At 41.1% G+C, this 25253-nt stretch overlaps 1 protein-coding gene and 2 long non-coding RNA genes across 3 annotated transcripts in view; all 3 read left to right on the forward strand.

Moving 5' to 3' along the window:
* Window positions 1-6004: 6004 nt before the first annotated feature.
* On the forward strand, window positions 6005-9152 carry LOC149098947 (uncharacterized). Its single transcript, XM_089277473.1, has one exon. The coding sequence runs from the start codon at window positions 8364-8366 to the stop codon at window positions 8907-8909; it is 546 nt and encodes a 181-aa protein (XP_089133599.1). The 5' UTR covers window positions 6005-8363; the 3' UTR covers window positions 8910-9152.
* A 56-nt stretch (window positions 9153-9208) lies between these two features.
* On the forward strand, window positions 9209-13692 carry LOC149098948 (uncharacterized). Its single transcript, XR_016203637.1, has 2 exons — window positions 9209-9335; window positions 11855-13692. It is a non-coding gene; the product is annotated as an uncharacterized LOC149098948 (long non-coding RNA).
* Window positions 13693-14257: 565 nt separating this feature from the next.
* Window positions 14258-25253, forward strand: part of LOC149098949 (uncharacterized) — a 179350-nt gene continuing 168354 nt past the window's right edge. The window contains exon 1 of the long non-coding RNA XR_016203639.1: window positions 14258-14867. This is a non-coding gene — a long non-coding RNA (uncharacterized LOC149098949). The remainder of the gene's footprint in view (window positions 14868-25253) is intronic.

The raw sequence follows: 25253 nt of genomic DNA on the forward strand, positions 1-25253 counted from the left end.
CGTAGAAAATGTGGCTGGTGCGGACGCCAAAGTCACTCCAGCAAGGACTGTCCAGCGAACAGACCAGGTACCTATTGAACTAATTGTTATATGACTGAGAACCATTTTGTTAAGGTGTGCAGATTTCCAAAAGACAAGTTTAAGTCTGAGTTTGAAAAGAAACAAAGAAAAGACAACAAGCGCCCTCCCTCACGGCGCCCAGACACTCTTCACCAGTTCTCTCAAGGAAATGGTGCGTCTGCAACGTATTCTGATGATGACGACGACTACGGGGTCCACTCGTTCTCAGCCTTTGCTCTTCATGACGACGTAGAGGACGACAAGTACTTCACCTGGCTCCCAGTTTCTGTTAGCCCCGAAAAGAGTACAAAGGTGTTAATGCAAGTGGACTCTGCAACGTCCTACAACAACTTGCCATCATCAGTTTTCGGGAAGATATCGTCTCTGGCTCCGCTAAAGCCTTCCCATGTCAGGATATTTCCCTACTCTAGGGAAGCTATTCGTCCGTTGGGTAAAGTCAGTCTAGCTTGCGGGGGAGTCTGACGCTTTGAAACACTAGAATTTCAAGTCATAGACTCGGCGTGCATTCCAGGCAAACCGGCTCTCATAACTGGTAGAGACAATAAGCGTCTCGGCCTGCTGAAATTTCACAAGAATAGAATATTCTCCTCAACAACGTCAGACTTCAAACTGCCCCACTTCATCCGACTTCCTCAAACCAGCACCTCTTCAGTCAGCGGTCACAGCGGACCTGTAACCAGGCCACATCCAAACGGATCAATTGGTTACCATGTACAAGGATAACTTTGAGGGTCTGGGAACTGTGGGTCAGCCAGTCCGCCTGACCTTGGATCCTGAAGTTCCACCCTGCCATGCAGGCATCCATAGAGAACCAGTAGCGAAACTTGAAAAAATGAAAGCAAAACTTGACGACATGGTGAAATGTGGAAAGCTCAAGAAGGTGAACTAACCCACAAATTGGTGCAGCAACATGACGGTTAGAGAAAAAGTCCTCCCCGATGGCACCACTAAAGTACACCTATTCTTAGATCCTAGCCAAACGTTGAATGAAGCCATCATAATTCCGCGTTACCAAATTCCCACCGTGATTGTCAGGGAAGAAGCACAAGACGTTCTCCATATTCGATGCCCTAGATGGCTTCACCCAAGTTGTGCTAACAGATGAGTCCGGCCTGCTCACCACCATGCACACGTCCTGGTATCGATATTGCTGGCTCCACCTTCCCTATGGCATTAGTTGTGCTCCGGAGGAATTCCAGTTACGAATGCACCAGGCCCTTGAGAGTCTGCAAGATGTGTACTGCGTAGCTGACGATATCCTTGTCGTGCGCCAAGGTGACACAGTTGAGGAAGCAAACAGAAATCATGATCTCAATGTCCTCGCGTTAATAAAGCGCGCTTGGGATAAGAATCTGAAGTTCAACCCAGAAAAGATTCAGTTCAAGTTGTCAAAGATCACCTTTATGGGCCACGTAATATCCGACCTGGGAGTGAAAGCGGACCCGAGCAAGGTCAAGGCCATTTCTGACATGCCGCCCCCTACTGATAAACAGGGTGTCATGCGCTTCTGTGGCATGGTGAACTACTTGAACACCCTCTGCCCTAACCTGTCGCAAGTGATCAAGCCTTCGCATTACCTCAGAAACCAGGATCGTGAATTCATCTGGTCAGACGTTCACCAAGAAGCATTCGCCAAACCAAAGCATCTCATTGCGAGTGCTGAGTGCTTGGCTTACTTTAATAACAAAAGGCCAGTTACTCTCCAAGTAGATGCATCACAAGGAGGGCCTAAGGGAGCCCTTCTCCAGCCTAATGATTCCGGAGATCTTCAACCAGTGGCTTACATATCCTACAAGCTCCGCCCTACTGAAGAACTGTGGGCTCAAAATGAAAAAGAGTGCCTAGCCATAGTATCAGCATTCGACAGGTGGGACCCCTGGATTTATGGCAGCGAAGTGAATGTGCACACAGACCACTAGCCCCTAGAAACTATATTGAAGAAGCCTCTACAATCTGAACCTCGCCGCCTTCAGAAAATGATGACGCGGCTGTAACGCTACAACATCAGAGTTACATACAAGAAGGGTACGTCACTCATGCTGGGTGACACCCTCTCGAGGAGCCCCCTCCCAACCGTCAACGACTCCAAACAGACCAACTTTGAGATCTTCAGAATTGACATAGACAACAACATCGGAAACCCTCGGGTCACTTCCGAGACATTGAAAGATATCAAAGCTGCAACAGCAAGTGACCCCACACTTTGTAGCCTGAACAGGGTTATAATCACAGGCTGGCCTTCAAGAAAATCGGAACTTCACCAAAGTGTACCACTGGAAAAGTTGAAAATTTACATGGACATGTCAATTGTAATTTACAGTATGTAAATCTTGATTTACATTCTTTGTAAATTACAATTTACATGTTAGGGTTTTGTAAAATAAAATTACAGGAAATTTACAGCTTTTAGTACAGCATGTAAATGTTCTGTAAATAGTGATTTACATTGTCTTTGTGGACAATGATCATTTGAAGAACATGTAAAAACTTGTAAAATATTTTACGCACTTTTACAGTATCTGGCTTTGTAAAAAACATGTAAATTGCTTTGCTAAACCATGTGAGGAACGTGTAAATAATTCAAGCGAATGCTGTAAAAAGTCTGGAAATGTTATGTTTGTAACCCTGTAAAAACCATGTAAATGAAAAAAGGGGGCCTGTAAGAAACATGTAAAAACCATGTAAATGAAAAAAGGGGGCCTGTAAGAAACATGTAAAAACCATGTAAATGAAAAAAGGGGGGCTGTAAGAAACATGTAAAAACCATGTAAATGAAAAAAGGGGGCCTGTAAGAAACATGTAAAAACCATGTAAATGAAAAAAGGGGGCCTGTAAGAAACATGTAAAAACCATGTAAATGAAAAAAGGGGGCCTGTAAGAAACATGTAAAAACAATGTAAATGAAAGAAAGGGAGCCTGTAAGAAACACGTAAAAACCATGTAAATGGAAAACCTAGAAGTTGCACGGGTGCGACACCGCACTAACGAAGCTGTCTTCTTGTGAACTTTCCGCGCATCCACAACGACAAAATAAAACTAGAATTGTTACTGCACATGCAGGCGTCCCAAGCTTACGTCTCTAGAAAAGAGAAAAATTAATTCTCGGACACGTACGTATTTATTCATGAAGGACCATGAAAGCGTCACGTGTTGAGTGGGTTCAAGACGGAAAGAGCCCTGGTGACCGAGTTTGAACTGACGCGGAGTTAGGTTAGGCAGGGAACCATAAGGAACACCCAACGACCGTTTCCTCTCGAATGCTTTTCAACGCTGTTTTAGGCTATCTGGTGTACTTTCAAAGCTCTGTAGGTTAATTTTAGGTTGCGCAAAAACAATTTATCTGTTCGGTTATTCTAGAGGAGCTTGAGTATTCTCGAACTTATTAGGGCTTTTTTGTCCATTTCCCGAAAACGTTAGGTCTTATCGCCTTTCCGGGAATGATAGCTGACTTTTTTTCGGTACCCAAAATGACATTTTTAACAATCCGAAAACAACAAACATTAAACTTCTCATATCGCGAAAGTTCGAGGTCACAGTTGTGCCCCTGAACCGCTGAGAATGAACGAAATATCATCGATTTAGAGCGTTAAATATTCCGAAACATGCACATTCTACAAGTAAGATTAATACAACTAAGTCTGCCCTTGCATGTTCACTGTTTCTTTGTTTTTTGTTTTGTTTTGTTTTGTTTTGTTTTGTTTTGTTTTGTTTTGGTGATTTCTACCGTTTTGTACTTTCATTGCCATCACTGTTATCCCAGTCCCTTTATAAGAGCATACCAGCCTTGTGATTGCCCGATCTCCAACAAGCAGGAATCAGCGGTCTTCATGTTAGGTACCAGGTTCTCTCGGTTCTCCCGCCATGTTTGGCAGTTCGTTGGAACTTGCATCGAACTCGAGCTCTGTTTTAGCGGGCCAAAATCCACTCTACCTTCGCTTCGTCACCGTGCACGGTTTCAAGGCAAAGTTTACCGTTACCCAGAAGTTGAATATAGCGATTACAGGCAACAAAAACAACAGGTAAGCAAGTTTTGCATAAATTGAACGAGCAGAGTAAAGTAACGTCAAGATACGTATACATTTCGTTTTGCCTTTGGTTGTGAATGTGTCATTATCAAGGAGAAGTTACATTGCTTGTGGAATCGACTTTGGTGATGTTTACCTGCCGTGCATAAAGAGCTTTATTATCTGTTATTATCTGTTCTCGATAACTGAGCATGAGCATGCGACATTTGTTATTGGCTTATATGCACCTCATGATTCTTTCTGACGCATGCTCTTGTAAGGTTATGTTGCCCTCTGATGTGAATGCTAGTAAGCTAAAATGTAATGTGCCATCTTCAGCAGAGAAATTTCTCTTATGCTAGAGTAAGTATTCTGAAGTTACTCAAGTGTCTACAGTTGTACCTACATGCAAGTTACAATATGCTGTTATACACAACTGTACATGGACATTGCACCCACTGGTGCTGTTACTGTAGTAAGTTAAATGTTGTGGTATTTTCTGTAGTGTTTCTGTTGTGACGTGCCAGTCACATGATCACTGGTCTATTATGGGATGCGGTTAACCGAAGTATGTGGTCGGAGAAATGAGAGCAGAAATAAATCTTGTTGTTGTTATTGTATAAGCTCTTTTTGGTCTACTTGCGCCCGAACCACCACATTTGGCGACGAGGAAAACCGGATAAAAAGTGGATAACGAGTTTAAACAGTGGAAAACTCGCACAGATGGCCGTATCCTTGAGCGGACTGCCAGGTTTACAAACATTCAACGCTGTGGGCGAGCCAGCTACACTCGCACAACGATGGCTAACTTGGAAAGACGAATTCGAATTGTACGTGACTGCCTCGGGAATCAGCGACCCAACACAGAAGAAGGCGCTTCTACTTCACCTCGCCGGGCCCCAAGTCAGAGACGTTTTTAATAACTCAATTCCTGCCGACAAACGAGGCGAAGCCAAGGATTACAAGAAAGCTATGGACAGCCTATCCGAACATTTCAAACCGAGAAAAAACGCGCCGATGGCAAGACAGGCGTTTCTCGCAGCTCAACCAACCGCTGGAGAAACCATTAACAATTTCATCACACGCCTGCAGAAATTAGCCGAACATTGTGAATACGAAGGTGAAAGGGACAACCAGGTGAGAGATCGTGCGATTTCTTTCATTCAAGACAAAAACCTCAAGGCCAAGTTGTATCGCGAAGAAACATTAACATTGAGCAAACTATTGGAAATCGTTAGTCAATACCATGACAAAGAAGCCCTCGTTCTTATCCGTGATGGCCGAGTGAATAACATATCTCCAGACGCCAAACAAGGGGGAAAATGTTGGCGGTGCGATAAAGCGGGACACTTCGCGAAGGAATGTCTTCGTTCGCGTGACCACAAATGCGGGAAATGTGGCAACGTGGGTCATTTCGAAGTGTGCTGTCACTCCAAACAGAGTAAAGGGCGAGATTCTAGTCGCAGTTCGAGTCGTGGTCGTGGAAACGAATACCGTGGAAACTCTGGAAGAAAGCAAAGCCGTGGACGAAGAGGAGGAAGTTCACAGGGCCAACGTGATGTACGCCAAGTAACCGAAGACGTGACTACTGGAAACTCCGCAAGGAAGGATGATTTCTACGTGTTCTACACTGGGGAGACAGATGACGGGAACACTCTGAAGCTGGAGATTGCAGATAAGACTATCAACGTTATTATAGACTCTGGTGCTAGTTGTAATTTAATGTCCGAAGAAGTATTTAACCTTGTAACGGGGGGTAATGTTAAATTGTTGGAGTGCAACAAAAGAGTTTTTGCTTATGCATCTGAAGAGCCACTCCAAATCAAAGGAAAATGTAATCTTGATGTACGTGTGCCACAAACCCAAAAGTCCCTGAATGTTGAGTTTTATGTTATGCTTGGCAAAGCTGCGACGCTATGAGGCCGCGATGCATCTGAGTTGCTTGGTGTTTTAAGGGTTGGTATCCCTGTTAACAGCTGTGATGTTGAATCTGATGGTGCTAGTAACAATCCAAAACAAGCAGATAGAAAGGCCTCCCTAAGGGCAAAGTTTCCCAAAGTTTTCCAGGGCCTGGGGAAGCTCAAAGGGTACCAGCTCAAGTTACACATTGATGAAAAAGTACAACCAGTTGCTCAACCCCCACGCAGAATTCCTTTTAGTAGACGAGAAAAAGTCACGGAGAAATTGGAAGAGTTACTGAAGCTTGATGTTATCGAAAAAGTAGAGGGACCTACCAGCTGGGTCAACCCCTTAGTAGTAGTCGAGAAGCCTAACGGTGACATTAGAATCTGTCTAGACATGAGACAAGCGAACCAAGCCATTGTGCGGGAGAAACACCCAGTCCCCACCGTAGAGGAAACACTCCAAGAAGTCTCGAATGCCAAAGTTTTCTCTAAATTAGATTTAAATATGGCTTTTCACCAAATTGAGTTACACCCAGACTCAAGGGACATTACAACCTTTGCTGCGCCTAATGGCCTTTACAGATACAAGCGCCTGCTTTTTGGTGTAAACATGGCCACGGAAAAATTCCAGCAAATTGTTTGGCAGATCATCCAAGACTGCCCAGGGGCATACAACCTGCACGATGACCTACGAGTTGTTGGCACAAATGATGAAGAGCATGACGAAAACTTAGAGAGGGTCATGCGCAAGCTTGAAGAAAGTGGGCTTACGCTTAACTATGATAAATGTGAAATTGGTGTTGGCAGCATGATCTACATGGGTGATGTACTCTCTGGGGAAGGGCTGAAAGTGTCTAGTCAACGTGTGAAAGCTATTGTTGAGGCACCAGCACCCCAAAACCCATCAGAAGTAAGAAGTTTTCTTGGCTCCGTGCAGTTCTGTTCAAAGTTCATCCCCAACTTTGCATCAATATCGAGTCCATTGTGGGACCTCACCGCAAAAAACATCAAGTGGAAGTGGGGAGTAAAGGAAGCAAAGTCATTCCAAGAGATAAAAGACCGGCTGACTCGTGCACCAGTGATGGCATATTTCAGACAGGGCGCAGAAACTCGTCTGACAACCGATGCATCACCAGTGGGAGTTGGGTCGATTCTGGAACAGAAGCAAAAAGATGGAAGCTACAGGCCAATATATTATGCCAGCAGAAAGCTGAGTAAGATTGAAATGAGGTACTCCCAATTTGAAAGAGAAGCTCTGGCTGTAAGGTGGGCTTGTGAAAAGTTCTACTTGTACCTCTATGGCATTAGCTTTGAAGTCTGCACTGATCACAAGCCTCTTCTCATCGTACTCGGAGCAAAGTCAAAGCCCCCATCAGCACGAATAGAAAGATGGCTTCTCTACTTACAGCAGTTTCAATACAAGTTGACACATATACGGGGCAAGGACAATGCTGCAGACGTCCTGAGCCGCCTACCGATGGGTACTACCCATGATCACGAAACTCAAGCTACAGAAGAGTTTGCGTACAGCGTAGTAAGTGAGGCTGTACCAGCTGCGTTGGTGCCAAAGGAAGTTGAAATCGCTTCTGAAAAAGACCCAACGCTAAAGATGTTACGGCAGGCTGTAATGACAGATGATTGGAGCCAGTTACAAGGCACAATTTACAAAGCAGTTAAAGATGAACTGTGGGTGATAGGACAGGTGGTGATGAGAGGAAGCCGCATCCTCATTCCACAGAGCCTTCAAAAGCGCACCATAATGTTGGCTCACGAAGGACACCAAGGTATGGTCCGAACTAAAGCCAGGTTGCGAGAGAAAGTATGGTGGCCACGAATGGACAAGCAAGTAGAGCAAGCAGTACGAACATGTCACCCCTGCCAGCTTGTCGGACCCCGATCCAAACCAGAGCCGGTGAGATCAACCAGACTACCACACTCCCCGTGGCAAGAAATCTCAGTTGACCTTCTCGAGATTACAAGTGGAGATCACCTCCTGGTAGTTGTAGACTACTATTCTCGCTGGATCGAAGCTGTCCTTCTCAAGAAAACAGATGCACAAAATGTAATCAAGTCCATGGAGGCTATTTTTAGAACACATGGTCTACCAGAGACTGTCCGTAGTGATAACGGACCTCCATTTGCATCCAAGGAATTCGAGGGATTCCTAGAGTATCTAGCAATTGAACACAAAAAGGGCGTGTCCTATTGGCCCCAAAGCAATGGAGAGGTGGAGCGTTGCAATGAGACCTTACTGAAAATCGTGAGAATCGCGCGCCTAGAGGGTAAAGATTGGTGAAAAGCACTCGCAGACTTTCTATTCCAGTACAGAGTTACCCCTCATACTGTTACTGGGATATCACCAGCAGAACTACTGATGGGGAGGAAGCTACGTGACAAACTTCCAAAAGTCCAAATCCTCAAGGATCGAGCCACTGAAGCACAGTGGCAGCTGCTCTTAAAAGAGAGGGATGCTCATGCTAAACTTAGACAGAAGGAGTATGCAGACAGAACACGCGCTGCCAAATTCAGCGACATTGAAGAGGGTGATCAAGTCCTACTGAAACAGGCTCGAGAGAACAAACTCTCACCCAATTATGAACCTGAGCCATACAAGGTCGTTCACAAAGATGGAAATGCCGTCATACTGGAAGATACCAATGGGAACAATAAAATGCGAAACATAGCCCACATGAAGAAATTTGTTGCACCTGAAACCACTGAAAAGGAAGACCAGGTACAGCCAGCACAACTACCCCAAGAGCCAGACCAGGTGGAACAAACGCATCCAATGACAATTGCAAGCCAGCCAGCAGAGGTGCAAGAAACTCCACCCAACCCTTTGCCGGGCGATTCAGTTGTTTTGCGACCTGCGCGCTCTAGACAACCACCCGCCTATTTAAAAGACTACGTATGCACTTAGTTTTAGAATGTGCAAGAGACATAAAGAGAGACTGTTTGTTTTAAGGACTATTAATTAGATTTGTAATACTGTTCATTTAGTTCTCTCTAGTGCTGACATTTGTAATAACTTAGGGGGAGATGTAGTGTTTCTGTTGTGACGTGCCAGTCACATGATCACTGGTCTATTATGGGATGCGGTTAACCGAAGCATGTGGTCGGAGAAATGAGAGCAGAAATAAATCTTGTTGTTGTTATTGTATAAGCTCTTTTTGGTCTACTTGCGCCCGAACCACCACATTTTCTTTCACAAAAAAAACACTATGATACTTTATAAAGAGGTGTACATGTACCTCAAACTGTCATGAAAACTACACAGGACTCTTTTTTTTTCTACACAGGACATGTAATGTGCCATCTTCAGCAGAGAAATTTCTCTTATGCTAGAGTAAGTATTCTGAAGTTACTCAAGTGTCTACAGTTGTACCTACATGCAAGTTACAATATGCTGTTATACACAACTGTACATGGACATTGCACCGACTGGTGCTGATACTGTAGTAAGTTAAATGTTGTGGTATTTTCTTTCACAAAAAAAACACTATGATACTTTATGAAGAGGTATACATGTACCTCAAACTGTCGTGAAAACTACACAGGACTTGAAAAAAAGGAAGAGTAACTTGCCCAGGCAGGAAAATCTACTTGTCTTGGATGACACAGTATAGTCAATCGATTATTTGATAACAATCAATAGAAATTAGTCAATGATATCAGAAATCAATAAAAGGATTCGTCATGAGTCATCGATTGTGATCAAATTTTCAATAAGCATTATCAATTTTGCTGATACTAGCTTATCTTTTAAGCAACATTTAATAAGAAAGAAATGAACAAAAGATTTAAAGTGAAATATGAAATCATGAATACAACTGCATAAAAACATAACATTGTATCTCGTAAACAGAATATTTTGCTGGCATACATGTATCAGGGACTATGTTTTGGGGGTTTTTGGTAGTGCCTTTGAAATCTACATAAAAAAAGTTACAATCAAACACTGTGTTGAGGGACAATTTTTCTACAGTTTAGGTGAACTAACAAAGAGAGACCAACTTTCAATTGATTCTCTAATGACTGATAAATTTGGTAAAATCAAACTGATAACTTGAAGCTTTTCTAGCATGTGAGTACGAATTTCTTTCAATTGATCGATAGCACTGATAACACTTACATTAATTTCAATTTATTGATTTATATCAATTTATGAATTGATTTCAATCGATTACCTTACCCTGGGATGACCAGACAACACTTTAGAGCCCTGTTACAGCTGTACATTTTACTTGTACGAAATTGGGCTCATACCAAATACATGTAGGTTTCATGTGTCATGCATCTGTTCATGCATCTGTAGCAGGGCAGGAAAAAAAATTGTAAGTCACTTGCCCAGTGGGCCAGTCAATTTCAGTTTTCACTTGCCCCACTTAAATATTAGTTGCCAGTGTGGTGGCCAGTAAGGAAATCAGAGGACAAATGCGAATGAAGTACACTCGGATTCCAAACTAATTCTTGCTTTCAACCTAATAATTAACTAATCTTTAGGTGTTAAGTTTTGAAATGGAATGACTGGAAATTATCATTTATCAAGCTGGCATTTTTAGTCAGACTCACAAGACTACTGACGCTACATTGTAATTTCACTTGCCCACTGGGCCACTGAACTTCTATTTTCGCTTGCCCAAGAGCAAAATTTACTTGGCTGAGGAAATCAGACCTGGGTTTTTTCCTGCCTTGAGTAGATCACAGATAACATCAAAATGTGGTAAAAACAAAAAATAGTCACATAAGCCATTACTAGAGTGTGTCACAGAATCTGTGAATTTTTCAGGTGTGTGTCACTGATGTTTTTACCACATTTTGATGTCTTCTGTGATCTATTACTGAACAGATGCACAACAACATAGAATCTGTCTGCTTCGTAATACATAACAAAGAAACAAAAACAAACTTTTATGACATCATCTGTACCTTTGTCCACCAATAGAGCATAAGTGCACGTAAGAAACAATCAAATTGTGCCTGCAAATAACTTGACTTATTAGTTAAACATTGTTTGATAGGAGTTTGATTTATTGTCCATGATTATTACAATGTAGGAGATAGTGAACATTGAATAGTTACTGCCATGGATTTTGAGTTTAGTTCTTCTACATCCTCTGACATTCAGTGCCTTCCAATCAGAGATGCAAATTTTTTGTCACACAGTAGCTACAGATGTAGATGTATGATCTGTTTGATTGATGAATATTCAGGGCTCAAAATAATGGCCGGTCAATGGGCAATGTCTGGCCAGAATGGTGACTTGGCTGGCCAAAAACTTCACTCGCCGGTCATGTTGACCAGTCATGTCATGTTGAGACGGTCACGTTGTTCATTCTTGAATAAACAATCAAATCCCCAACTGTAAATCTGAGAGTTTTTATCTCTTTTTTATCATGACCTCTAATGAAAACATACACCAATGCATACATGTATCTGTTCGAATGGCTAAAGACCATTCGCTTGCTGTTTGTGATGCGTTCAAGATCGATAGGAATGCCATTCGAACGACTGGTGTTAAATCTGTTCAGAAAAATATTAAGCCAATCTTTAAACGGTCTAGCAGTGACTGGAACAAACAAACTATATTTGTGGGTTTAATTTAGCTCACATTACGTGTACTTGATTTTTTCGTAAATATCTTGACCAGTCAGAAATGAGACATGACCGAGCTAAAATTACTTTGGCCGGTTAACATGAGCGGCTACAGTCCGATTTCAAATGTCACAGTATAAATTGGAATGATAAGAAACAAAATAATAACTCCAGTGTAAAATTTGCTGATTGATATCATACACAGAATTTGCTGATTCGTACTCAGACATAACTAATCTTATTTAACAAAATGTTTTATGTTACTTGTAGGATGAAGTAAAATTGAGAGTGCTCAATACATGCATACTCCTTGGCATTCATGCTTGATCAGGAAAAAATCAGCCACTGAGAAGTCTACAGTACCTATGACTCTATAAGGGGTCCGAGGTCCATTTCTTGAAGGCCCTGGAAACTTTTTGGGCCCATAAAGCCATCTTTAATTGAGCTGTGTCTAAAAACTAAGAGCTGTATATGCCTGAAACTTCTTGTGTGAAGGAAACCTCTGTTCATATTGAGAATAAGCGAATAAAACAGCTCTGTAAGCATAAGATTTCAGATTTTGGTATGGCTTTCTGAGTGCGAAAACTTTTTGGGACCTTCGAGAAATGGGCCCCTGGTGCATTACAGTCTAACATGGTGACCTTCAACACTTTCTGGCATAAATTCAACCACTTTAAACATTATTTTCAATGCTTTGAAGTATCACCTACACTGTACCTGTGTTAGTGAATTAGCATTAAATTTGAATATCTTAGATTGCTAGGTTGATACTTATTGTTCAATACAGCAGCTATAAGATTTCATCATAAAAAGCAACGGCTATGTTTACATACATGTAGTACCAGAACAATAATTTATTAACTTATGATGTGTTATTGGAACTATGGTACTAGATAGGCCTTTCAATTTCAACAGGTCCCTATGAATTTTTTTTTTTACAGTACAGTTTTTTTTATCACAAAAAGAAAAAGTAAAATTTTGAATATTGTTTACAGTGAATGTTTTGTCAGGGGTCCAAAATGTTTGTCCTGTTTGGATTCTGTACAGTTTTGGAAAAAGAAGGAAACTGTGACTGTGACTGTGTGTTTTTTCTCCCTATTTTCTGTTATTTCAAAAGAACAATTCACTCTATGAAAAAAGTTGATCAATATTTCACACTTACATTGCAGTAATTTTCATAATAAGGTAAAGGTAAAGTCTGCATATGAGCCACGTGGCCCAACAGACTGGAGCTTATCCCGCTTTCTGTAGCAGGAAGCGACTACATTTTGCAGGACTATTTCTACTCCCCCTGGATGAGATGCCAGTCCATTGCAGGGTTACCCCACCATTAAATTCGCTGGTACCCACTTATACACCTGGGAGGAGAGGCACTGAGAGTAATGTGTGTTGCCCAGCAACACAACAGAATGTACCTGCCTAGGGCTTGAACCCGGACGCTCGATCAGGAGTTGAACTCACTACATGTAACTACGAGGCCATCATACCTCCCACATTTTTCATAATAATTATTAAGGCTAATTTAATCCTACATTAATTACTTAGTAAGAAAAAAACAGTTTATTCATTCATTTTATGACAAAGGTATTATCATTATGTTACATTTGACTTTGTGAATTTAGTATATATTTAAGACAGGTATCCATTTGCAAACAATTTTAATTTAGTAATACGCCTAAATTGCAAAATTTTCACTCGTTGTAGCTGACAACAGTATAGTTCTTAATCATTTTATTATTTATGAATTAAATAGAGTTGAATATGACATGGTTTTGCACAATCTTGAAAAGGTCTTGAATTTTAGTAGTCTTCTTGAACAGTGCTTGAATTTGGTTAAAGGAGCTCAGTCATGGTATTTTAAAATATTTTGGCCATGCACAAAATTACATTTAAGTCGTCTTGTTATGGATAGAAAGAAAAGAAAACATGTTTTATTTGTTGCAATGTGTACATTGTAAACCTTTTTCGTGGCATATAAAAACTATTTTAATTTTACTGAGTTTGTTCTGATTGCAATAAATTTCTGATTCTGTATAAATTTGCATGTTTTCTACTATTATAATTAAGGTCAACAGATTTGATTACAATAAAACAGTACATTCCATGCATTTTTCTTCAAGTTATTATTTACAAGTTATTTATCGTACAGGGTTTCTGCCTCCCTTTTTCGATTTACATGTTATTTACAGGCTCCCTTTTTACATTTCCAGGTTATTTCCAGGCTCCCTTTTTTGATTTACATGTTATTTACAGGCTCTCTTTTTCAATTTCCAGGTTATTTACAGGCTCCCTTTTTCAATTTCCAGGTTATTTACAGGCTCCCTTTTTCGATTTACATGTTATTTGCAGGTTCTCTTTTTCAATTTACAGGTTATTTACAGGCTCCCCTTTTCAATTTCTATGTTATTTGCAGGTTCCCTTTTTCGATTTCCATGTTATTTACAGGCTCTCTTTTTCCATTTACATGCTATTTACAGGCTCCCTTTTTCGATTTGCAAGTTATTTACAGGCTCCTTTTTTCGATTTACATGTTATTTACAGGCTCCCTTTTTCGATTTCCATGTTATTTACAGGCTCCCTGTTTCGATTTACATGTTATTCACAGGCTCCCTTTTTCCATTTACATGTTATTCACAGGCTCCCTTTTTCCATTTACATGTTATTCACAGGCTCCCTTTTTCCATTTACATGTTATTTACAGGCTCCCTTTTACGAGTTACATGTTATTTACAGGCTCCCTGTTTCGATTTACATGTTCTTTATGGGCTCCTTTTTTGATTTCCATGTTATTTACAGACTCCCTTTTTCGATTTACACGTTATTTACAGGCTCCCTTTTTCGATTTACATGTTATTTACAGGCTCCTGTTTTCATTTTCCATGTTATTTACAGCCTCCCTTTTTTTATTTACATGTTGTTTACAGCCTCCCCTTTTTATTTACATGTTATTTACAGTATTATGGCAGCCTCCCTGTATTAAATTTACATGTTATTTACGGGTTTCCAGGTTGAATCACAAGAAATTTACAGGCTATTTACAGTATTTGCAGGCACAGTTTACATGTTATTTACATGATCTTAGCCCTTTGCTTTGAAACATTTACAGTGTTTTCTTCATCATTTACATGTTTCACTTGAAATATTTACATGTTTTTTACATGAAACCTCCAAAACATGTAAAAGGGGAAAAATCATGAAAATTAATCTTTACAGTCTCTTTTTGATTATTTACATGTTAATTACATGTTATTTACATACTCTGTAAATTTTCAACTTTTCCAGTGTACACCACTATTGGAACTTTAGGGAAGAGCTTACCTTTCAAGATGGGGTCATCTATATAGGGACGCAAGTACGTATCCCGTTGGCAAAAAGAAACTTCATTCTGCAGAAGGCTCACGCTGCACACTTTGGAGCTGAATCAAACATACGCCTCTGTAAGGACACTGAATTCTGGCCAGGCATGAAGTCTGATATTCGGGAAGCATGTCGCTCGTGTAGGAAGTGTGCACAGTTCCAAGTAGAGAATGCCAAGGAGCCCATGAAGTCTCAGCCTATTCCAGAGTACCCCTGGCAGTTTGTAAGTCAGGGTCTTTTTACTTTAAAGTGATCATTACTCAGATTTTATCGAGGTTGATGAGCTGGAAAACACTTTGTCTGCCACCATCGTGGCCAAAGCGGAAGTCCACTTTGCCCGCCATGGTGTTCCTGAAACGATATTAACTGACAATGGACCTCAATTTATTGCATCAGACTTTGAGCGGCTCTGCCAAATGTACCAGACAAACCACGTCATGAGCTCACCTTACTGGCCCAAGGGAAATGGAAAGTCAGAGGCCTCAGTGAAAATCGTCAAGCGCATCTTGAAAAAGTCTGGGAAAAATGGCCTACATGAAGCTCTTCTTGTTTAAAGAAACACCTCCTAAGAGGGACATCTTTTGAGCCCAGCGCAAAGGAGTATGGGACACCGCATTCGTGGACTTCTTCCTATCTCTAAAGAGCTCTTGTTACCGAGCGACAACACTGCTGAAGTAGTCCAAGGAAATATCGCCACTAAGCGAGCTAGGGCTAAACAACATTATGACACAACCGCTAGTAGCACTCGTTAGAAATAGGCGACTTTGTTTACGCCAAGCCGTCCCCTCATCAGAAGTCCGGTCCTTGGCTCTACGGTCTGGTGACTGCCATTCCGGCTCCTAGGTCCTACATTGTGGAGACACCTGCAGGTTTAACCAGACGGAACCGGGCACACCTGCGTCCTGCGGCAGCGCCACCTCCTGGTGCTTTAGTCACGAGGTCGTGGATGGACAAGCTGTCTCCCAGTCCTGTGCCAGCTTCGGAACACTCAGCGCGCCTGCCAACCACTCCACAAGTTGTTCAACCTGTCAATTCACCCTCCACTCAACCGTCCACTCGACTGCCTTGCGCTTCACCAGTTGTCCAACCTGTCCTTCCGCCGTTCACTCCACCTGCAGTGCAATTTTCCGCCCGCAATGAACCGCCAGTGCAGAATACTGTAGTTAAAGCACCTCTAAACCAGTCTGTGCCTGTCCCATTAGTAACAAACGTCGAAGAACCAGATGTGTGCTCTCAACCGAGCCCAACTGCCAAGCGGAGCCAAACAAACAAGTCTGAAAAAAACTCGTTCGGGCCGAGTGTCCAAACCGCCTACACGTTTAGACTTATGAACTCCCGTTCTAGCCATCAGTTACATGAAATTGGTCGATATGAGATACACAAGTTACTGTCAATAATAGGTTTTTTTTCTCTTTCCTTTTCTTTTTTTTTTCTCTCCTTTTCGTTGAATTTATGTAAGGACACTTTATTTTATTTAGGAACTTTGAGGCACAAGACCCTTTAGGCAATCACTAAATGTTTTGTTCAGCTTACAGCTTTAAAAAAAGGAAGGGAGATGTTAGGGTGCGCGTTGCACTCTGGGCTGCATAATAAAGTAGCTTGTTTTCTCGTCCAACGTGGCGTTGTGTGTCGTCTCACAACTGCTGTACTACTGATCCAGATAGTTCTTATAAGTATCGCCCTTTCAGTTAATTTACTTGGAAAATCTTACTCAAGCTTGAACCACTCAAGTCTGAACCATTAAAGCTATCTCATTTCTGTTAGCTTCCATGGCATTCGTACAGCGCAGCTTGCTACAACCACACATAAGCTCTAAAGTGTAGAAGTGGTTTCGTCTAAGTGTGTTATCTCATAGCTTCTATTGTATTGCACTGTATTGTTAATATCATAGCTAACATCGTCCCTGAAGAAACCGCAATTGTGAACAAAAAAGAGACCAAAACAAAAATATATATATATATAAAAGTAATAAATGCCTGTGCAACCGTTATTTAATGCAATAGCTCTGACGAGTTGTTAAGATATTATAACTACCTGCAGGACATTCCAAGCACACAAGTTGACTATGGTCGGTGGCAGATGAATTGACAAACGTTCCCTTGGGACATGGAAGTAGCTTGTATTTATTATCTTGGTCCTTCCTTCTGGCAAATCCAGCTCCAGCAAAAGCCTCGAATAAGGTATCACGCACGGAATCCCAAACAAACGGTATTTTGATGCAGTCATTGTCATCTTTCCCCAACCCACTAAAAACAAATACAAAAACACATTAATGCAAGGGTACGAGTGAGAAGTTCTGTAATAAGCACAAGTTAATGAAATCAACTAAAGGTCTCCACGACACTTTACATACATGCGAATTCTGCAACGTTCTGTGTCTCCCTTCATAAATCTCAGTTTGTCAATGTTTCCTTCGTCCATGTCTCTACGAAATACAAAGTCATCATTACACTCTTTCTTTTGTTATAAGGATATATTTATAAGAATAACGACGCTGAAATGTGCGAAATTTTTTATAATATTTTAAGAATAAACCCGAGGCTAATATTTTGAAAAAAATATAATTTTGTGTGATGACAATTGCAATTACAATTACAATACAAGGCAATGCAATGCAATGCAATCGAGCGTTTGGAAACCTGATGGGACTCGAAGGACAAGTTTTTTAAATTACTTCTCCAACAAAGCAAATTAGGTTAAATTATCATTTGAATAAGTTTCTCAATTGAAATATCATATTTGAGACGTAAAATGTGATTCTATCACCTTATTGCTGCTCTGTGACAATTTTTGAATATTCATCAATGTCACGTTGATACCTAATTGTTTGTCAGTTCTGAGCGAACACGTTGCGTCGCAAAGCAAATGGCAGAGTACAGATTTAGACGTCCTAAAACTCGCGAAGAAGAGGAAAAGTGTGTGGCCAGCGCTATTCCGAGGTAACGTGTGAGTCTAGTCGTTAAATGCAGGGGTAGAGAGTAAATTAGTACGCCTTAGAACTGGGAATTTTTAACGTTAGTGCCATTTTGGGTCGGAAGTGTACAGCAAGGTTGAAAACAAACCAAAAGACGAGGTCGCCACCATTGAGCGAGAATTTATTTTACAAAAGGAATGGCCCTTTCTGTTTTGGGGAGTTTAATAACTGTACCGTTACTGTTAACGACTCCAGTAAATAATTTGGGTTTAAAGTTTGTTTTTGTAAAATGTGTGATTAAATAAAGTTTTTATCGTCGAGTGTTTTTCTTGTTTCGTTAATAAACAGATTAAGAAAATTTGCGTCCGTTTTTGAAGTTATTTCCAAACACACCGTGGTTTTCAAATCGTTTTTCATTGGGTTTTTAACTGATTCACCTGACCAGAATAAGATGCTCTGGTTGGGTAAGAGCTGCTTGAATAATTAGTGAGTTTGAGAAACTCAATTAAAAACCCGTCTAACACAAAAAGTACACACTAAAAGAAACTCATTGGCAAGGTATTGCTACTAAAACTGTAAGATCTTACGATGTTTAACTAGAAATTCTTGACAACCTGTTTACGACTGTATTTTGAGTTGTTCTCTCTATCTTGAGGTAAACGGTGCTGTTCGTAACTCCGCATAATTAATGATGTTTTACACAGTCGAGGACTTGATCTAAAATTTAGACTACTATTTCAACAGTAATGTTGAGCAGGAAAAAACCTAGTTTAATACTTACAAAATAGTAGTCAGATTATCGACGTCGTAAGTAGAGCGAAGGCTTATACGTGTTAAATTTGTCCGCATCATATATCTAAAAAAGACAAAATACCAAGCATACAACTAAATACACACCAAAAATAGATTGAAATAAATACCTAAATAACTAACTAACTAACTAACTAACTAAATAAATAAATAAATAAATAAATAAATGAATAAACAATTTGCACAGCTTGGATATGAATTAGAACTATGGGTCTGATGCATTCAGTATAACTGGTACTAAAAAATGCTCCGATACTTTATTTTAAAGACAAAATATTCAGTTTTCAAAAATAGGTGCTAACTCGACTTGAGAGCTGATTCGGGCAAAGATGTTTCAAAAACTGTCTTTGGGAAATTAGTAAAATTCCTGATTTAGGAGCGAAATGGAGAGATATTTTTCGGCATGTGCCACTATGACAAATTACTTTCAACTACGCCGGCCATCCGAACCCTTTTATTTCAAAATCCGCTTGGGTTAATCTATGAGAGCACGGCCCTGCTGAAATAAGGTTTTACGAAAGCATCAGCAAAAAGTAACGATAGGTTGTTGGGTGTAGTTCAGAGGGCATGCGGGTACGGTGAGTGATTAAGGCCGTGGTATTATGCCCGATCAGCGCCATCAAGAAGTCAAGGATGAGCGGTGGTAATGGCAAATGGTCAACTGACCAATGTTTTCAGGATCATGTAAATATTGATGTTGCAACGAGTATCATTTCAGCTTCTACATCTGCTTATGTCCCAGTCTTTCTACCTTACCGTGTTAAAATGAATCCGCTTTTTTATATACGTAAAACCCTTCTTGAAAGAATATTGAGACTGAGGCTATATTTTAAGATTACCGTAGAATTCCAAAAGTAACGGCTCCCTCTACTTTAGGAATAAGCAGGCAAAACGGGCCGCTACTGTCCGGTAACCGTTACGTTCGGAAGGTCAAAAAACGTTTGTACGGTAACATTCGTTTCAGACAAAGCGGACACGTAACATATTGAATTGAAAGTTTCGTATTTTGTATATTCCTAACTACCCACATAAACGAGACAGCCTGTATGAACAAAAAAAGGCCTTAATCGTTGGTGCTTGTGGGCGAAAGTATAATGGTTAACGTTGCGTTATATAGCAGCGTAACTCTACACTTCGACGCACTGCAGTATTATCATTTGGCTCTGCTGCTAGAATACAGTTTATAAATGATAGATTAAAGAAACATTCAGTTTATTTCGAAATAAAATTGCAAAGAACTCTTCAAGTTGCTTAGTCCTGCAGTCAGGCTGTTCCATACGCAGTGCGCTTGAGAACAAAACTTTTCTCTTGTAGTGACTTCTTCTAAGGGCCGCTATTTTCAGGTGGCCCCGTTACTTTCGGTGGGACCGTTACTTTCGGAATTCAATAGGAACGTAAAGAATTAAGGTTACTTTCGGGGAGGCGTTATTTTCGGAATTCTACGGTATGTTAAGAACACATCTGTCTGTATTCGCAAAAACAGAATTTGACAGGTCCCTGGTAATCTTGATACATTCCCTTCCTACAGCTAGCTTCCGACAAGGCTTATACCATTTTGAGGCCAGAAACACTAAATTATTTCACGGTCTTTTCATTGAATCATGAGTTGGGCATATTTAAAGGGGTGCTATGACGAAATCGCATCTTTCCTACCTAAGCCATTTTAAATTATAAACAAGTAGTCTGTATAGGAAGAAAATGCTGTTTACTATTTTCAAATATCTCTTTTCGTTCCAGAGGTATTCAAATTTTTAAAATATGCAAATTAGCTAAGTAATGACGTCAGTCACTCAACCAAATTTTGATCAAATATGATGAAGAAAGATTCCTCAGCCAATTTGTATCAAAAATGTTTGATTCTTTCCAGTAAAATTAGTAGTAGTAACAATCTTTATGTGCTAAATATTCTGCTAAATATGCTCCACAATACCAGCTTAACAGTTTTTTTACCATGGCAACATACTGGTTTCAGAACCTCCCCAATATTAAAGGCTTTTCTGGCCCTCTTTGGTGTTCCATTTTGACTTTGTTTATGGTGCCTCATATGCATGATCGAGCAAGCATATAAATATGTTTTGTTCGCGTTCGCGGCCTCGTTTAATGTTTTTTGAGCGGAAAATCACTAACATATTGAAATCACGTGGGTAGGGACTGGAAAAAGTGAGTTGCCATGGGAACATAATTTTTTATAGCCGCAGGCCATAGTTGTGTTTCTTGTAGAACCAATAGCTCACCAAGTACCAATGATCTGTGCTTCAAATTGACCGAGATAGCTTCATTTATATACGTGATATATCATGAAATTTGTGTAATTGTTTTGCAAACCAATTTTTTTTTAATCGAAGAGAAACCGTGTTGAAACAATTTGTCTGTCTGTCTCTCTGTCTGATAAAATATTGGTTTGAGTGTATGACGTCATCAGTCACCATTTGCATATTTTATTACACATTTTTCAAACTTAAATATATCCGGAACTAATGCAGATATTTACAAATGGTAAACGGCATTTTTATTCTTTCATGAAATTCTATGTGATACACATAAAAAATCAGAGGGTAAAAATTTGATCATAATACCACTTTAACTAGCAGTGTTTTCAACATTAAATTGCAAGTCTAAATTAATACAATAACCCGCACATAACCTACACATATCAAAACCCCGGCGGAGAGCTGGTCTCTAGGTTTCTAAAGAAGGTCTAAAATAGAGTTTGCGAATCCCAGAGTATTACTGAAAACTATTTAACAATTAGATTATTCGCTCTCGATTTCTATGGGGTGATAGTTGCATGGTAAGATCTTCACCCTCATCAACTATCACCTCAAAGAAATTAAGAGCGAAGAATCTAATCGTTTTAGTAGAATTTTAACTGAAATCTACTCCAAATAACGATTTTCAATTCTTTCTCGAAGTATTATTAAACTTCACGCTTTATAGTGAGGTGGTTAAGGGGAAAAAAGTCGTTACCGACTGGAAGAAAGCACATCTTTAACCCTATTTGGCACACAAACTCGTTACGATACTGCAAGCAAATTTTGGCTGGGTGCCACATGATCTGATCATCCGGGGGGTGGGTGCATGACAGCAATTCATTTGTGTCACTCTTTGCTAGCGCGAAAACGGGACATGTACATTTAAATGTTTTAAAATATGTCTGTCTGTATTCGCAAAAACATAGCCACAAAATTTGACTTGTCACTGATAATCTTGATACGATTATGTCCTAAAGATAGCCTTCCACAAGGCTTATCGTAGCTCAAATAAAACGCAATATCTCTCCTGTATGCCTTTTGAGGCCAGGAAGACTAAATTCACCGTCTTTTCATTGAATCATGAATTGTACAATTAAGAGAGCTTCCAACATGAAATTCGCGTCTAAATCAACACAAACGTACACATATCAAACCTCGGCGGAGAGCTGATCTACAGCTTCCTAAAGGCCTGCATCGTCCTAAAGGGACTGAAAAAGAGCTTCCTACATGGAGAATCGATTGAACGTGAAACAGACTAGGCCATAATTATGAGTAAACGAACACTGCGGAAGTTGTCGGTACTTCAATTGTCGACCGGAAGTCACAGAAGTAAATCTCTTCCGCACTTCCGAATTAAAGACAGTTCTGATAGTTACCTAGGCCGAAAACGCCTAAAATTGATGAACCAAGGAAATTCTACCCACGATCGGCCTTTGACGAGATTTTATTCACTCGGTTTGTGGCCATGTTTTGCTCGGAAATAGCAATGTCCCGAATGTACTTGTATTTTTTTTTCATCGAGTGGGAAAGTCTTAAGCCGCATCAAAGTTCAACCCAGGTAACGCCAACAGCAGCTAGAAATGTCTAGTCCATTGCACTTTTAAGTCCAAATTGATGCAGCTAGCGCTAAAGTTCTTTGCTGTCTAAAGCAAGCACGACATTATCACCACAGTGCTAACGGCCTAATATTACGGGGCTAAATAACGTGCCGTTTCAGTACATCTCATGCACGATAATGAACGACGCTTGCCAGCAAAGCGTTAGACTTGCGCCTTCATTGGACTTAATGATGTCCTCGGGCAGACTTCCTTTAGACAGCAGTAGTAGAACGTTAATAGATCAGCGCCTTCTCCGAGTCACGGCGCGAACTGAAATTCAGACGAGTGTAGCCTGGGCTAAACTTAACGCCAATTGAATAAAGCAGTGGGGAGGGGGGCAGAGATGAATGATTAAAGAGAGATAAATGAATAAGTGAAACGTACAGAAATAAGCTCTCTACATTTCATGCTAGCTAAGATTTACAAGCAACTCTGCCTGGGTATATCCAGTCCAGTCTGGGTATATCCAGCCGGTCCTAAGCCCGGGTAAAAGAGGAGGGTTGTGCATAGGGCTAACAACCCCATCCCGTAAAAAAAAAAAAATATATATATATATTGTTACGGAAACCAACGTCAGAGAAACAATAATTGGTGGTGACGGGGATGATACTAGCCAGGGGATTGGACAGATGACGGATGTCAACCAAACCCTGCAGGGAGTTGACACCCCGACTGCGGATTCCTTGAAACCGAAAGAGAAGACTAGAATAGCCTGTTGGAATGTAAGAACTTTGTACCAGACCGGCGAGCTTGCCCAAGTGGTAAAGGAGTTTCATAACTACGGCCTTGATATCCTTGGGGTCTGTGAGGCTCGTTGGATAGGGTCGGGACATAGAACATTATCATCCGGACATACCATACTATATTCGGGCAGATTGGATGGCCATCACACAGCAGGAGTGGCCTTGATCATGAGCAGGAAAATGGAGAGGACACTTATCGAATGGACACCATCAGGATCGAGACTGCTCAAGGCCAGTTTCAACTCAAAGTACACCAAGTTGACGGTGACAGTGTGCTATGCTCCCATTGAAGATGCTGAGGAGGCAGACAAAGATGCTTTTTTACGACCAGCTGCAGGCAGTGCCTGATGAGGTCCCAACACACGACCTTCTTATGGTGTTGGGAGACCTGAATGCCAGACCCGGGAATAATAACATTGGCAGGGACCGTGTGATGGGGAAGCACGGTATAGGTACCATCAATGACAATGGAGAAAGGCTGTGTCACTTCTGTGATGAAAACAACATGGTCATAGGAGGTACCTTGTTTCAGCATAGAGATATCCACAAGACCACTTGGACCTCGCCCAGTGGAGCCACTAAAAGCCAGATAGATCACATTCTGATCAACGGAAAATGGAGAAGCTCCTTACAAGATGTAAGGGCCTACAGAGGAGCAGATGTCGCCAGTGATCTCAACCTGCTGGTGTCAGTTGTCTTACTGAAGTTGCGTAGGGCACGAAGAGGACAGCGAAGGGGTCACCAGTTCGATTCCAGTAAACTGAGAGATGACCGGATCAGACAAGCTTTTAGACGGGAGCTAAAGAACCGCTTCCAAATCCTGGGGGAAGGACAGGAGATGAACATCGACTCCTTTAATCAGGCCTTCAAGGAAGCGGGAGAGAAGGTCCTTGGATTTAAAAGGAGGAAGAAGGAGGAATGGACACAAGGGGGGACCTGGGAGAAAATAGAAACAAGGAGAGGAGTCAAGCAGCGAGTGAGCTCCACCCAGTCAGAACGCGTCCGTGACTAGCTGAGGAGAAAATACTCAAAACTGGACCATGAGGTGAAAAAAATGACCAAACTAGGCAAGAAAAAAATTTGTAGAGAGACTGGCGGTTGAGGCAGAAGCGGCTGCTGGTAGACAAGATCTGAGGACCCTATATAGAATTAACAAAATGTCAAATAATGGTTTTAAAAACAACGATGTCCCTGTAAAAGAAATAAAAGGCAATGTTCTTTCGAAAGAAGCAGAAAAGCTGGCACGCTGGAAGGAACATTTTGAAAGCATTCTAAATAGGCCAGAACCTGGACAGGTAGCTGAGATTCCAGTAGAGGACTTGGACATCTGCATAGATCCACCTACCTTGGAAGAGGTGGAAGCTGCCATCAAAGCGATGAAGAGCGGGAAGGCAGGTGGAGCAGATGAAGTGACAGTAGAAATGCTCAAGGCTGAAGAAACTGAAACACCATGCCTTTTGATGTGCATATTTAGAGAGATGGGAGAGCGAGACGATTCCTGAAGCGTGGAAGACCGGGCTCATTGTCAAATTACCCAAAAAGGGTGATCTGGGTGACTTCAACAACTGGAGAGGCGTCACTCTGCTCCCCATTACCAGCAAGGTCTTCAGCAAGATCATCCATACAAGACTGGCTGCAACACTGGATGAGTACATCAGGCAGGAACAGGCTGGTTTCCGCCCTGGACGCTCTTGCTCTGACCACATTTTCACCCTGAGGCAAATTCTAGAGCAGAGCAAGGAATAAAATGCTCCCCTGTATGCCAACTTTATTGACTTTGAGAAGGCGTTTGACAGCATTCACTGAGATTCCCTGTGGAAGATATCGAGGCACTACGGGATTCCATCAAAGCTGGTAAATGTCCTCAAGATGCTTTACAGTGACTTCAAGTCCCAGGTTATTTGCAACGCAGCGCTTACGGACGCCTTCAGCGTGACCAAGGGTGTGAAACAAGGGTTTATTCTCTCCCCATTTCTGTTCATCTTGGGGATCGAC

The sequence above is a fragment of the Orbicella faveolata genome, unplaced genomic scaffold (assembly GCF_042242905.1).
Source record: "Orbicella faveolata isolate gen_17 unplaced genomic scaffold, um_ofav_v1 contig_46, whole genome shotgun sequence".
NCBI classification, from domain to species: Eukaryota; Metazoa; Cnidaria; class Anthozoa; order Scleractinia; family Merulinidae; genus Orbicella; species Orbicella faveolata.